Source organism: Mchenga conophoros, linkage group LG7 (assembly GCF_057382185.1).
Source record: "Mchenga conophoros isolate Kocher_MC1m ecotype Shallow Benthic linkage group LG7, M_conophoros_male_GT1.1, whole genome shotgun sequence".
In the NCBI taxonomy this organism is placed as follows: domain Eukaryota; kingdom Metazoa; phylum Chordata; class Actinopteri; order Cichliformes; family Cichlidae; genus Mchenga; species Mchenga conophoros.
Window position 1 is genome coordinate 44,313,474 of NC_140532.1, and position 15,855 is coordinate 44,329,328.

The 15,855-nt window shown below is 40.6% G+C and overlaps 1 protein-coding gene across 4 annotated transcripts in view; it reads right to left on the minus strand.

Annotated features, from left to right (window-relative positions):
• The window catches only part of kdm2bb (lysine (K)-specific demethylase 2Bb), a 32,417-nt gene that overhangs the window by 2,325 nt on the left and 14,237 nt on the right, over positions 1 to 15,855 (minus strand). For 2 of the 4 annotated variants that reach the window (XM_085279511.1, XM_085279514.1), the window contains 7 exons: positions 9,159 to 9,302; positions 8,982 to 9,069; positions 8,511 to 8,845; positions 5,589 to 6,664; positions 5,334 to 5,497; positions 3,832 to 3,993; positions 1,863 to 2,081 (listed from right to left, as the gene is read on the minus strand). In XM_085279511.1, the coding sequence (XP_085135637.1) occupies positions 1,863 to 2,081; positions 3,832 to 3,993; positions 5,334 to 5,497; positions 5,589 to 6,664; positions 8,511 to 8,845; positions 8,982 to 9,069; positions 9,159 to 9,302 (2,188 nt within the window). The remainder of the gene's footprint in view (positions 1 to 1,862; positions 2,082 to 3,831; positions 3,994 to 5,333; positions 5,498 to 5,588; positions 6,665 to 8,510; positions 8,846 to 8,981; positions 9,070 to 9,158; positions 9,303 to 15,855) is intronic. The other 2 variants (XM_085279513.1, XM_085279512.1) reach the window with 2 other exon arrangements.

The following is a 15,855-nucleotide window of genomic DNA, read 5'->3' on the forward strand; positions in this document are numbered from 1 at the left end:
ATGGTGAGGTTTCTAAAATGGCCCTTTGATTTACCGCGTTTACCATTTGATAATATTCTTGGAGGAAAAGTATTGAGTTATTTTTATCAGTTCTGCACAGGCCACTGAACAAGATTTCCTCTCCAAAATTACAGTACTGTGCAAAAGTCTTGACTCACCCCTCATTTCTTTATGCTTTGGATCCAAGGAGCCAGATTTTCTAGGAATTTCTTCATGCGATCTTAAGCAATAGGCTTTGTGAAGGCAATTTTTCTTACACACTGGCTGCTTTTCACTATTTTTCAGTCCAGTCCTTGTACCTGACATTTTCAGAGTAATGTTTTTGTTTGTCTGTTTGTTTGTTAAGCCAAAGCCACTTAAGACTGACCTATGAATCATTTAAGAACCAAAAAGGTACCTAAATCTAGGGATAAACCAGTGTTGTATCAACACATAACAGAAAGCTTAGCAAAAAAGAAATTTAAAAAACATTACTAGTAGCCAGTCAGCTCTGCCTGGTGCGCAATGCAAAACTAAACAAGCACAGGACCAAAGAAGAAGTGGCAGGGCTACAAAAATCTATCTACAACAGATAAACAGTATCTGAAAGCTGGGTCCTGAAGAACTAGAAAAACATCCAAAGACTGAACACAGGACCTGAGACATGCACCTGGCCCCTCAGTTGATCCATCTACTGTTCACTGAAGCCTACTTTGCGGTCTACAAACATCAAGTCAGAATCAGTCTCAGTGGATGGCTGGCTGTCAAGACGCCACTCTTAAGGATTTGAAATCATCAATTATCATCATCGTTCGTTTGTATGGAGATACAACAGTGAGTGTCTACAGCCATCTGGTATTGTGGATCTTGTCAAAATTAATGGAATTATGAACGCAGGAAAGTACCGTCAGATTTTCATTCACCATGTAATACCATCTGGAAAGCATCTGATTGGCAGCGGCTTCATTTTTCAACATGATGCACTGCTAATACAGTAAAAGCATACCTGGATAGACAAACACATGACGAAAACACCATCAGTCATGGATCAGCCTCCTCAGAGCCCAGACCTCAGCATTACTGAAGTAGTGTGGGATCATCTTGACAGAGAGCAGAACAAAAGGCAGCCGACATCCAAAGTAGAGCTTTGAATGTCCTTCAAGAAGCCTAACCCTAAGAGAGTTCAGGCTATGTTAAAGAATAAAGACCGAATATTGACTTTTAATCTCATTAAAACTGCACAAACTGTTTTTGCCGTATATGCTGTACTTCAGTGTATATTTGCACAATTTTTAATAAACTTCTGCACCTAATTTCAATTTTCCCAGCAACATATAAAGGAATGAGGGGTGATGGGAGTTATTTGCACAGTACTATAACTGCATTATTTATTAATATTGGACCCAAGTTTTCTAAAGCACGGTGTTGCTAATGGGGCTAAATATCAAGCTGTTTTATACATTCAATACTCAATACTTGAAATGTGCAATTCACTTGTATTTTTATTTTTTATTCCTATTTATTCTATTTATCCCCTTTGTATATTTTATTTATATTTGTCTCTGTATTTATATATGTGTGTGTGTGTGTATATATATATATATATATATATATATATATATATATATATATATATATATAACAATTCTGTAACTGTAACTTCGGTCGTTGCTGTGCTTTTTGGAAGTCGAATTTCCCAGAGGAACCCACCCGAGGGATTAATAAAGTTCTATCTTATCTTATCTTATCATTCATTGGGATTATCTAAAGGGGACAGAGGTGATAATTCAGTATTCAGGTCTAATACATTTTGATTTCAGCCACAAGTCAGTGCAATGAGTCTAATCCAGGCAGATTTAGAGCCTACAAAGACAGACTCATACCTGACAGATTGATGTCAGTGAGTGAGTCTCTGGTGGTTGTCCCCGCAGCAGTCAGGATGTTAACCGACTGGTCAGTAACGTGGTTGCAGTAGCTGAGGTCCAGCTTAGATAAGAGGGGCATGTAACGAATGATGAGGCGCAGAGACGTGTCAGTGATGTCCAACCCTGCCAGACGCAGGTCCTCTACGTTACGCAGTTTACTCCTGTTGTCCAACTGACCTACAAAATGTGTAAAAACACAGGGGAGGAGATTACCAGAGAGATTAAGTAAAGAGAGATGATTCATGGTATATAGTTAATGAGCATGGAAAAGAAACAAATCCCCCAACAGTGAAGTAATCCTACTAACAACTGCTGTCTCTGGATCTAAAGCCTGACATAACTCATCTCTCTGCCACAAAGCTGCATTGTTGTCTACAAACAACATTAAAGGCACACATCGCACATCTGGGTGACATGTTCCTACAACATGGCTGCTTTAGCCAAGACTCCAATTTTGCATTCATTCATGGCTGATAATTCTGCATTCAACAGAAAATACACCAGTTACAGCAATTTGCTAAATTGGAGAGGCCAGACTTTTTAAATGTATGCAGGTCTTCAACAGGAACCAGTGGGTTGGCTCTCGGTCTGAGTTACAGACCAGGTAAGGAAGTGGCCAATTATTGATAGACTGATTAATTTGATGTTTTATTTTGGTCAGTTATCAGAATTTGTTGACACAGAGCTCTTTTCATTCATTTCTGATACTACTCAAAGGTCTCAATTTAGTTTAGGTCAGGATGCTGCCTGGACAGACCCTGCAGGACCACTTTAAAGTCAAACAATGAATTGCTCTGTCTTCACATGGGTTCAGTAAGAAATCAGACAAACTAAGAACTACTGAGCAGGGAGAGTAAAGTATGTTTAAAATCCTGCCCGAGGCAGTATTTATAGTCTACATATTATTTATGATAAATGCAATTTACACTACTCTTGCTCAATCTCAGTCTTAATTTTTACTCTTCTTTAACTTTGCCTCATTTTTATTTTTATTGGGGGGGGGGTTTCAAAGTCACTGTTGTATGCAGATTTTGCACACATCCATCACACAGTAAAGGCCCTTCACTATGCACCTGAAACATTTTAACTTTGTTATTTATCTACAGTACACAGTACTATTGTTATTCTTAATGCTGTAACACAATAATTTCCCTTTTAGGATCAATCAGTTAATCTATGCACCAATCAATCTACTTTTCCTATCTATTATGGCCAAACACCTCCACTTTGGTCTCAAAGTCTTGTGGTTTGCGCAGATGCAAACCTAAGCCTCTTTTTTAGAGAGAAGATACGTTCCCCTGGCAACCCTTTCAAAGAAGTCATACTTGTTCAGTCTTTTTTCCAATTTTGCCGTCACGAGCTTTGACATGCAAAATGCTAACAGAGACTTGTAGTCTCTGAGATGTAGCTCTTGTGTTTTTCTGCACATTGCACAGTCTGACTTTGGGGAGAATTTGCTGGGACATCCATTTTGCCACTGAGGTGCTCACACTTGCTGATGATCACTTAATCAAGTGCTTTTTTTTAGCAGCACCTGGCTGCTACTGACCTTCTTAATCCCTATGAAAGCTGTAACAGTGTATTTGGCTTTCACAGGACTCTATGCATGTGATAGAACTGCCATTTGACTGTGGAGGCTTTTTAAAAACAGTTTTAACAGGTTGAGATAAATTCAGGGGAAGGGCATGTGTGAAAACAGCTCTCAAAGATATTTAGTTTAGTACATAAACTTCATCTGAGCTTGTCTTTAGATGAATTTGTATTCTACCATTGTGAAACGGAGTGACTTGAAGTATAGTGATTCAGAAAAGAAAACACAGACAGAGTCACTATACCAACAATCTCCTTTCCCCCCCTCTGTAATCAAGCTCTCTCACGCAGTCAATAATGTTGTCCTGGTGTTCTGTGACAGAAAAACGGTTGGTACCTGGCCTATTATCTGTGGGAGGCGACAGCAAGTCTCTCATCTGAGCGTCTTTCAGTCCCTCGACCCACTGAACATCCAGAGTTCGCAGGAGAGGACAGCTGGAGGTGCAGAGAGCAGAGACGGCTACCCATGAGCATCCAGAGAGAAGCAGCACACGTAGACCTGCAAGGACACAAAAAACCTTGTTATAGACAGTTCTTAAAGTTTGGTTTGCTGTTTGATTTCATGTGGACAAATGCAACAATGTGGCATCTGCTTCTTCGTTTTCTGTCTCAGATGCAGTATTCTTGGTGTAGCAAAGAAAAAAAAACATCCTCTACAAATGTCAGCACAGAAAAATTACATTTAATCAAATACTCCCCCCGAAAAAATAAATAAATAAATAAAATAAAACGCACATAATGAATGGATTTGAATTAGAAATTCTCTGGAAGATTGAACAGTGACATACCATCCACTCCGATACAGTATTATACATTATAACGTATACAGCTGCTGGCAATGACCACAGGGTGAATCAATGCACCCTCGTGGCTACACAGGTGTAAGTAAAACCTGTTCACACCACTCTTCCAGAAACCTTATGAGATGAGCTGCAGCGACGACTGTGGCTGCGATTTGGGCTGTGTCTGGAAAGGTTTAACACCAACTACATGCACTGGTTGCATTACATTTATGTTGCAGTATTTCTGAACTCTTGGAATGCTAACACATACTAACACGTGAGCTATATAAGGACCACAGATCTAAATAATTTTATTACCACAGAATCAGCCATAAACTCCAAACCATAACCACATTTACCTCCACAACCAGGCAGAGCAGCTGCAGCAGAGCTAACAGGCATTAGCTCCACACTGCGGCCACTCTGCCTGTTGAAACATCCTTTCAATAGACTGCAAATATCCTCTAACAGTACAGCATAAGCCTCAAGAGAAAAGGAAAAATGATTCTGAATGATTCCCAAAAGTAGTTTGAAAATATTTTTTCCCATATGTGACCATTAGGGGGCTCTGTAACATGATGAGCTCACTACATTTGGTTTTGCAGTGAGACAAACGTGCTGACCCCCCCCCCCCCCCCCCAAAAAAAAAAATTAAATTACATGATATTGCCTTATATCTGGTTTATTTGCCACAATTATGGCCAAAGGGTGGTAAAACTGTTTTGCAGCGAGTCTCTTTCTTTTCATGACTAAGCTGAGAGTGAAGACGTAAGACAATTACAAATTGTCCCAATCCATTTTGAGTCAGTCCTCAATGGACTGACACTACATAATGAGTTAGTCTCAATACATATTGATTGAGATTAACTAGTTTTAAAAATGTCTCTTTCTAAAGCCCGTCAGACCAACTCCCTAAATTGTGTCATGTTTCCGGTGTTAATAAACGGATAAATACACAAAACTGCCACATAAAATCCTTCATCATTACCTGTACATGTCACTAAGGCTGTTTCATACAGACACAAACACACCTGTGTAGATGGGTGGATTTACTTACCTGGAAGTCTGTTGATGAGCCAGCTGAGCTGCTTCTTGGAAATGTTGGTCCAACTGAGGTCTAGGGCTACCGGCTGTCTGCGGATGATCCCGCTCAGCATCAGGGGAGTGATGGACTTGCAGCGGTTCAGATTGATGTGCTTCCAAAGCCTTTTGTCACAGCACCTGATGAGAGAGACAGCGGACGTTTTCGCTGGACTGCTGTGTGATGAAGTGCAGAAGGCACGTTTTTCATCTTCACCATCTTTCTACTCACCATCTGTTCCAGGTCCGGCAGACACGCATGCAGACGCAGAGATCTCTGTGACTGAGGTGACCGAACACCATCATCCAGGTCTCTCGCTGCATCACATGCGCTTCGCCGTCGTTCAGGGGCAGTCTGTCGGGCGGGGGGCTGATGGGAGGGGGCCGGATCACGTGGCGCTCCATTTGGATACACTTCGGTGGCGACCGGCAGGGAAGCGGTCGAGGGCATATTGGTGCGATCGGTGTGTTTCTGTTCCAACTGAGCGGCGAGTAGCCACGCGGCATCCCGTTCATCTCCCGCCCCCGGTGTCGCAGCCAGTCGCCCAAGTCGCTGCTGCCATTATTAAGAGGCCACCTGGGCTTCTGTTCGTCCACTTCACTCTCGGGCTCAGATTTCACTGGCCTTTGATTCTGATTGGTCAAGCTGTCTTCTGTTTTCAGCGGCAGTCTGTTTTGATTGTTTACGCCTTCTTCCATTTTAAGGGCTTTACGACTCGGATTGGCAGGTGGGTCCTCAGTTTTTAGTGGTTTTCGGTTCTGATTGGTCAGGGAGTCTTCGGTCTTAAGTGGTCGACGATTGAGGTTGGCTGGGCTGTCCTCCTCCTTCTTCACTGAGCCCAGCTTCTGGCTGCTCAGACAGTCTTCTATCTTCGGAGTCTCCTGGCAGAACTCTTTGCTCGCCTCCTTGTTGGGGAGCCGCTTACGCTGATGTCGTGCTTTAAGCTGAGCGGAGCTTCTCTCTTGGGCTTCTCCCGACTCACCGCTTGGTCCCGCTCTGGGAGAGTTAGAGGATGTCTGGTCACTTTCTCTGGCTGCAGACGTTCTCAGCAGCGGGCTTAGAAGGACCTTAGCTTTGTCCTCTGCATTATTGTCCCTCTCTTTTTTCACCGTCACCTCTTCCTCAGCGTCCCCATCTTGGTCCTCGTCGTCATACTCATTTTTCTCCCTTAAATGCATCCTCTCCAAGGACAGCCCATCTTCTTCATGATCCTCCTGGTCGTCTTCTTCATCACCGTGATCATTCTCTCTCTTAATATGCTGAAGCAGCTTCGAAGTAAATGAGTCATCCGGTTTTGAAAGCTTCTTCTAAGAAAGAAAAGAGGGAGTGTAATTATGTTTTGAAAGCAGACAGAATTATCAGTTTTTCCACATAAAGATCAGGACTTTCAATTAAGTTCTTGTTTCTTTGACATATTTTAAATATATTCGAGTTTTTAATTAAACATCTGCAGACAAATATTTGAAAACTTTAGTGCCTGTCTGCATTTTATGCAACATCTTAAACCAAAGTTGACAAAAAAATATCGTACTCTGCAAAAGTCTTGAGCCTCATTTATTTAATTTTCACTGGAAAATTACCACCTTAATCTCAAACACAGCCTGAACTCTCTTAGGCAGCTTTCTTGTCATTTCTTCAGGTCTTTAGGAATAGTTCTCCAGGCTTCTTGAAGGACATTCAAAGCTCTTTTTTGGATGTCGGCTGGCCTTCGTTCTCTTCTGAGGAGGCCCATCCATGACTGATAGAGTTGCACTCCGTGTTTTCCATCCTGGTATGCTTTTACTGCGTGCTTTCTACATGAGATTGCATGGTGGATCAAAATCTGACTGTAATTTTCTGCTTTCATAATTCCAACACCACTGGCTGAAATGCAGCCTTAAACCATGACAGAGCCTCCACCATGCTTTACAAACTGCTGTAGACACTCACTGTTGTATCTCTCCTCACCTCCTCCATGTGTATAGTTGTATAGTGTAGTTGTATAGTTAGTAATTATTACCTTTGTATCCCTTAATTTTACCAAAATTTAGCATGTTATTTATTTGTAATTTCTAGTTTTATATCTCTTGGAGATATATCTTTTATATAGTTATAAATGAACCATGGGGGCTTGGGGTGAAACAGAATTTCGGTACACTGTATACTGTGTATACTGCTGTATTGACAATATGAATCTTGAAATATATTGATAACAATTAACTAAAACTAAAAACTTTATCACTGCATAAGGCCCTTTGTCACTGATTTTCAGTCCAGAACTTGTGTAGTTTGTCATACCTCAGTCTGTTTCCCTTCTATAAGAATGGCTTCTTGACAGCCAACCTTCAACTAAGACCCTTTCTGAGGCATCAGTGAAAAGTAGATGGATCAACTGATAGCTCAGATGCTATGCAATGTGTGAAATCTTTGCTAAATGTTTTCCAATTTCTTGAGGACATGACTTTTGTTTTAGGCATGTCACGCCTTCTTTTTGTCCAGCTTCCTCAAATGTTTTAAGGACATATTGCACAGTATGCACTATGCTGTGAATGCATAAGGCATATGGTTTTCAGCTAGTTGCTCTTTGGAAATCACCTTCTGGGTAACGACATAATTACTACTTTATTTTTATCAAACTGTGTTTTCTTTGGCATTTTTCATAGATTCACCAAAATAAATGGGAACAGATTACATGTTTTAGAAACAGCCCGCTAGTAACAAAGTGCCAAAATATAATGGTTTTCGTCTGTATTGTCTATTACATATAGACACGGCATTGGTAGGTGTCTTTTTTTTTTAACCTTAAGGATTCATAGATCACCGTTAAGCCGCTTACCTGGCATTGAAAAAACACTGATTTGAAAATGGTCAGATACAAAGACTGCTCTGAAAATGAGTGAAAAAGCAGCCAATGTCCAAAGAAAAACTTTGGAGGGCTGTAACAAAGCCAGGTGAACTATTGCTCAAGATCACTTAAAAAAAAAAAGACAGTCTGACTTCTTAGAAGCAAAGTATAAAGAAATGAAGGGTGGTTCAAGAATAGTTATATTCTTCCATTTTTGGTTTTCTGCATCTTCACCGTTTGTAACATTTCCGACAACATTAAAAAACTATTTTAAATATATTTTTAAAAAGCCTAAATAAAAAAACTTTACAAAGAGACATGAGTCTTACCTTCTTTTTAACAAAGCTAGGCTCATCATTTGTGTCAAAAAGTTTCCTCTTTTTCCTAAGAGGATTGTCCTCCAATCTCGGCCGGGGCATACCATCTAGAGAAAGCAAGGGGGGGCGTTTTTTAGGAGGCTCCTCGTCATTTTTCTTTGCGATTACATCCCGTTCCACCTTCCTCTTCACAGCAGAAGTGGTAGTCAAGGCAGCAATAGGTGTTGGCGCCACCATGGGTAGGTCTGGCTCTTCCTTTGAATCTCGGTTTAACCTCGGTTCTTTGAGCAGCGAGCCAGGAAGGTTGGATGCATACTTAAACCCTGGGCCTCTTTTTTGCTTTGAGGCCAAAAGGTTAGGAAAAAAGAGAGCACAACTTTATTTTTCTGGTTCTTAGATTCTTAACTAAAACTCGGCTGTTTAACAAATGCATCACACACACACACACACACACACACAGAATAAAGTCCATACTGATGCTTACTTTTCCAGTTTTCCCAGCATGGTTACATTTTGGGCACTCCCAGCAGTTTGGCAGCTCATCATTGACTACTCCATTTGAATCTTTAATCTGAATAACAAGAAACACACTGGCTATTAAACAGCGTTTGACATGAAACGAGCAATTATTCAACAGCTGACTGACACTCAGGTCTTCACCTTGAGACAGTTAGGGTGAACGATCTCGTTACAGATGGAACACTCCATGAGCATAAGGTTAAACTTCTCTTCCTCATCCTCCACGGTGTCCTCCTTGCCTGCCTCGCCACAGACGAGACACACTGCTGTGTGGGGTAGGACGGGCTGGAGGAGGGAGAAAAAAAAAAACAAAGAAAAGACAGTGCAGAAGATAAAGGCTCTGCATCAGCTCACTCTCGTCTTTTTAAGCAATTCTTTGTCACAACAAAATTTAACCCACACTTTTTCAGAAGGGTGAAACAAAGCAGAGCTGGAACTATTTGCTGCCATGGCTTTCAACAGCCTACTCCTCATATGACTCAACTAAGGACCCAGAAAATTTTAAATCCAATCTGAGTGATGGAAAAATGTAAATTGACTGGCATTTATATAGCTCTTTTCTCGTCTTATCGACCACTCAAAGCACTTTACACTACAAGCAACAGTCGCCCATTTACACACACGTACAGACAGATCGTTTTATTCTATACATCCAATACTTTCTCCATCATAGACACACACAAATCACTCACTGGAGGCAATCTGGAGTTCAGTTCCCAAAGATCACATGGACCAAACGCACAACATCAAGCCATTTGCTTCAGCTCCCAGCTTCCTCTATCTCCTCTGAGCCACAGCAACCTCAAAGTAATAATAATGTAATATTGATGGAAGATTGACTTCACTAATTGCTAAGACAGTAGCTGGTTTATAGAGTTGTATAAGCTACCCTTAATTGTGATCTAAAAGCCTGACAGCTCAAGTTTGCCACCATAGCTTTAAAAAAAATGACCTGATTTATTCATTCATTTATATTCCATATGAATCCAGAGTGTTATAGCCCTAACAGCTAGTTCATCATTTACCGTGAGGTTCCAAACAGATTTACAACAACATTAGCCAACTAATAAATGGGCTAAAGCAACAGAGTGGCTCTTGATGAACTGTGTGTAATCGCTGGCTCTGATGACTGCTCTCTATCTGTGTTAGAGTAAGTTAATATGAAGGGCGAGTTAAGCATGTTTTGCATTATTTAAACACGAGTCACGGTGGCTAAAAAGCCGAAGACCCGACAGCTCTCGCTATCTTTTAACTAGCATGATTAAACATTAAAACACAGTCCTTCTCATCATATAAAAGGCAGAAATAATCAAACTCAGCCTCTCTACAAGTCTCTGTCCTTGGTACTGAAACATTTAGACCAGGCCATTATCACTTTCTCCGTGCGTCTATATAATTGCTACTGTAACAGGTAATATCTGATACTGCTACTTGCATTCTTTTTTATTACACAGCTACAACAAACAGCAACTAAAAAAAAAAAAAAAAAAACATTCAGGCAGCTACTCCAGAACCAAACATAATAAATTATAGTTATACTTATATAATAATATAATTACTATTTTCTTATAATAATTATAATAATTATAAGAAAGCCAGGCTTATGAGTTTCTCACTTTCTCAGTCATTGAGGTCATGAGCCATTCGGTCTAGCATTTGAGTCAAAGACAACTGGACTTCTTTCTATAGATTCATGAGGATGTTTCACCTCTTCATCAAGTGGTATCTAATCCTGGGATCTTTATGTTTAAGGTCACATGAATGTGTGAATGACAGCTGAAGCACCTGGAAAAGGACCTCAAGAATTAAGTCTTAAATGTGGTACCAACATCTGAAACTCTTCAATCAGTTCTGAGAACTCACCACACTCGAGAGGCTTCGTGAAACACCTTCACAAACCTAAAAGGAACTGCAGTTTCCTTCAATGCTTAAGACTACCATGACCTGGATGACTGAGAATCTACACAGAAAATATTGCCTAGGGAGGGAGGAACACCCTTCAATTGGTGCAGGAATATGAAACAGTATCAAGGAAGTTGACTAAAGGAACCACCTCTGCTTTAACCTAATGTGCAGACGCCTTGGGTCCACAGTCGAGGGACATAAAGCTAAGCAGAACCAGCTGCTGAGTGAAAGGATAACACTGGTCTATGTCACTACAGATGCACTCAAGGACAATAAAGTGATTGTGACTGAGACTTTTAGTTTAGCTAACAATAGATACAACAAACAGCTATCCTAGCTCTGTAAGTACTTTAAAGCTCACTGAGGCATTAGAAGTTGTTTGTTTAATCTGTAGAGAAACCAAGCTGTCGTTTGATCAGAGGTTAAATACTTGAATTATTTCTTGTCGAGAAGGTTTGACTTCTTCACTGATAGTGACACCAGTATGCAAGAGACTTACATTTAAATAACTTCATCATCAAACAAAGAAGATACAGTAAGTTTTAGATAGCTTATGTAGGCGTTTCCATTCATTTTCAGTATTCATCCAAAGTGAATCACCCACTGGGTGTACCTCCTTATTTCACCAAAGGCTTTGAATTTGCCACCAATCAGGGACTTCAGGAAGTTAAAACAGTGAGTACCGTTTATATAAAACAGAAATGGAAATGTGAAACTAACAATTTTGAATATAAGTATATGAAACTCGTGGAGAGTCCTAGTAGATATGTCACCACAGCTGTGCAGACGCCTGCTCAGGCTCTTCAAGGTGCTGGAGGCATGTGGCTCCCAGGAGGCCAATCATTATCACTTGTTGTCGAGCTTCGAGCAGCATCAGTGACTATATCTGATGAGAATTACTTTCAATTGGAAAGAGCTGCTTGTTGGATTCCTATATTTGAAGCAGTGAATACAGCTGCTCTACTGGTATGAGTTTGGTGAACTTTTGTGATGGAAAGGAATCAGCTCTCCCAATTTTATTCTATTTTTTTTACATTAATGTGTGTTATTTATGATGCTTGTTCCCCTGTAGCCAACAAGCATACCACGATTTGTTTGTGCGTTCTCCAATGAGCACAAGAACCAATGTTAATTCGTTAACCAATACTTTTCCTCAAAGATTCTTTTTTTCCTGATGAAATTAAGATAATAACGGAATAAATCAACAACAAATCAAAACAAGTTGAAAGTACTCAGGACAGATGAGATCCAATCAGAAATAATGAAGCTGTGATGAAAGGCAGGACAAGTCGGAAGTGATCCAATGAGAAGTAATCTCCTTGTAATTGTGTAAGGAAGGATTCAGCTAGCATCCATGCTTCCTGTTTCTAAGGAAAACGCGACAACATGTCAACGCTTCGGAACAAGAAAAGAGCAGATATGTGGAAGCTCTTCACATTTGATCTCAAAGATGAGAAGCTTTGTAAACCGTGCTGAGCGAACCCTCACAGCCCAACATTTACACTTTATATTTTAATCAACTGAATCAGCTTCAGATTTAGCCTACTATAATGATATTTAGTCTAATAAAACTATAAGAATTTAGATGCCTAACTTATGACTAAAACTAAATGACCTTTTAGTCAACAGACTACAACTACATCGAAATTGCTGTCAAAATTAATGCCCGAACTATACTTCAGCAGGAAATCTACCCTCTTTTAACCCTGCGGCATAACCTTCCACGTACCCTGACATCTATCTTCCGAGAAATTTAACTACATGTCAGGTCACAGCGTAGGGCTAAGATAGGTCATAAGTAAATTTCCTGCAGAAGCCTAAATCAGGCACACTTAGGAGTACATCCATCCATCCTCTTCTGCTTATCCTTTTCAGGATCACAGGGGGCTTGGAGCCTATCCCAGCTACCATACGGCAAGGTACAGCCTGGACAGGTCACCAATCCTACACAGGGCTAAAACAGTAAGAAAGGCAACCATTCACACTCACATTCACACCTACGGGCAATTTAGAATCACCATTTAACCTAACCCCACTAACTGCATGTCTTTGTACTAGGGCTGGGCCATATTATACCGTTCACGGTAATACCGGTATAATGTTAGGCAACGATAGGAAAATGAAATATCGCGATAGAATGGGAGTAAAACGCGCATGCGCAGTGCCTTTGTTTTCATACACACATGGCCGATTGTTGAGTGAAACAGATGAACCAGAATTGGTTTGTAAAAATGGTGCAACTTCCGTGATGTGGAACTGGTTTGGTGTTTGTCCGTCAGATACACAACAAAGCACATTTTTTTGCAGAACATGCAAGCGGCCGTTGTTATTGTCATATTTGTCGGACTAAGATGCTCTTAAATCTGGGAGTAATCTGGGTCCTAAACTCTGTATACTTCAGGTCAAACAACACTGCAGCATCACTTAGAGTTAAAAACTGTCTAAATTCTTTCATCTTTAATAAAACGATCAGCATTGCTGCTTTACCAGGTGTAACTATAAAGTTTAACTTCCAGGCATCCATGAAAACAAAAGTTATTACATTTAACGGAGTTAGAAGTTAGCAGGAAGCTAGCGGAAGTTAGCTCGCTAGTTTCGCTAGTTACCTAAGCATGATATTGCATGTTCTGACTGAGAGATTTCTGAAAAAAATCAAACGTACAGCTCTGCTATCACTTCCAACATAAATGAAGACAGGAAACTAAACAGCATTGACGTTTGCAGGGTTACTGAAGTTGGGCTAGCTGGTATATAATGATGTGCTACGTGATTGCTAGCGACACAGCTATGTTAGCATAACATAAACAGTGAAGCTGGAGGACGAACACTAACACTTTTCCACTTATAAAAGTTAACGTGAAGGTTCTTCATGGTTAGAAACAAATGCAATCGCATGGCAGGATGCTGTAAACGGACCAAACTTCAGTCAGGAGAACAACTGAGATAATTAGGGTTGCCAACTCCCTGAAAAATAAATAAGGGACACCTCGTGGCCAGGGCCGGGCGACCCAGTTGTCTTCACCCTTCCCAGTGTGGTGAATTTTCTAGCTCTTTTTTTGTGTGTGAAATTATTTTTTTTAACCCTTTGACTTGAATTTGATTTAAGTAGATGTGTATTCTTTGTGATATGAACACATGTGAAACAAATGATCATTTAGCCATTTATTTTTAGCTCAAAATGACAACATTAACACATAAAACAGGTCTCCTTCTTAAACAGAAGCCTGTCATGCTTAACTTTTGAGAATATAAGTAAATCTTTCTTTAAAAGAACTCTGTCCTGCTTAACTTAAAATAATAGAAAACAATAGAAAGAAAAATATTCTTGTAACAGTGCACATTTAGTGCATTTAGTACAATTGGCTTCAGCTGAGGTATTATTTCAGCTTTTCTAATGCTAATCAGCTGCTCCCGTTTGAAAACCCGCTTGTTCCCATGATTACGCATCTTAACTCATCATCATTATTCATCTATGTATTACTTTTATGTATTAGTCATCTATTTGTTGTAATCATCTATCCTTGCAGTCGTTTATTACACAAAATAAATTATATTATCACACTTCTGGCCACATAGCGCTGATATTCACTGCACATGCCCATATTAACTTTTTCCAGCCAGGTGTTTTCCTTTTCCCATTCTTCCCTTTCTCTGAGGGGAACAAACATTGCTGCTCTAACGCTGGGCTCACACTGTGCGGTTTTAGGCCCATTTTGAGCCGATTTTTGAGTGATCGGACCGATTTTGGCCTTCATCGTGCGTCGTGTAGTATACGTGGGGTAACGAGAAGTGATTAACACCTCACGACCAGCTCCCGATCATCAATCGCTCGTGAGGGTGTCACCACAGCCGCTCACACTGCTCACGCGCAAACGTAAACGTTGGTGAAAAAGACGGAGCAGCACGGCTGTGCAGCGTGTGATCTGGACACAAGCGATGGAGGCACAACTTGTAGAACTTTGGAAAGCTCATCCGAGCCTTTTCGATGTGGCCTCACAAAATTATCACGACCACAACAACCGTGAAAATAGTTGGATCTACATCGCTGCTAAATCACAGCTGCCTGATCATGTTTTTCATTAGCAATTTAGCAAAGTTGATGGTGGTGGTGTGTCTGTGTGAGTGAGTGAGAGACAGAGAGAGCGAGCGACAGATTTTCTGTTATAACCTTAATTTTATGGACCCACAGTGTGAGCACTCAGGTCGCATCAGAGCATCGGGCGGTATAGTGTGAGACCTGCATCGTGACCTACCAACTTCTAACCCCTGTGAGTCAATCGTGCAGTTTGAGCAGGAGCTGAATAACGCAACTGAAAAAATCGCACAGTGTCTTGCCCAGCTTTAGGTGTACTGTCGTCCGAGACTTGCACCGCAGTGACGGCGTTTGTTTCCCTGTTGGCCATGCTTCTTGTTGTGGTCATCTGTTGTCTTCCGGTATTTTCTCCGTAAGCGACCTTTCCTCGACCAATGAGATGAGCGGTAATCTGAATTGTCATAAGTGTGCTGTCAGCTCATTGGTCACAAAGCAGGAGAGGGGCTGGGAATTATGTTTTCAAACAAAGCGTTAATTCCATAAACATTTATAGACTACTTTTGATTCTCACTGTATTACGGGACAAAGTGCGTCCCTTATTAGCTCAATACGGGACGTGTACTTTTGTTTCTAAATACGGGACGATTCCGTATTTTAAGGGACGGTTGGCAACCCTAGAGATAATCCATCCACAATACGAGGTTAGTCATTACTATACTGCAACAACATGGGAATAGAGCAGCTGCCAGAGAATTCAACATTAATGAATCAATGGTACAGAAGTGGAGGAAGCAAGAAGAATGAGTTTAATAAAGTTTGATTTATCTGACTGCTTTGTTTCGCTTAATGTGCCTTATAATCCCGTGCACCTTATGGTCCGAAAAATGCGTACTGCACACT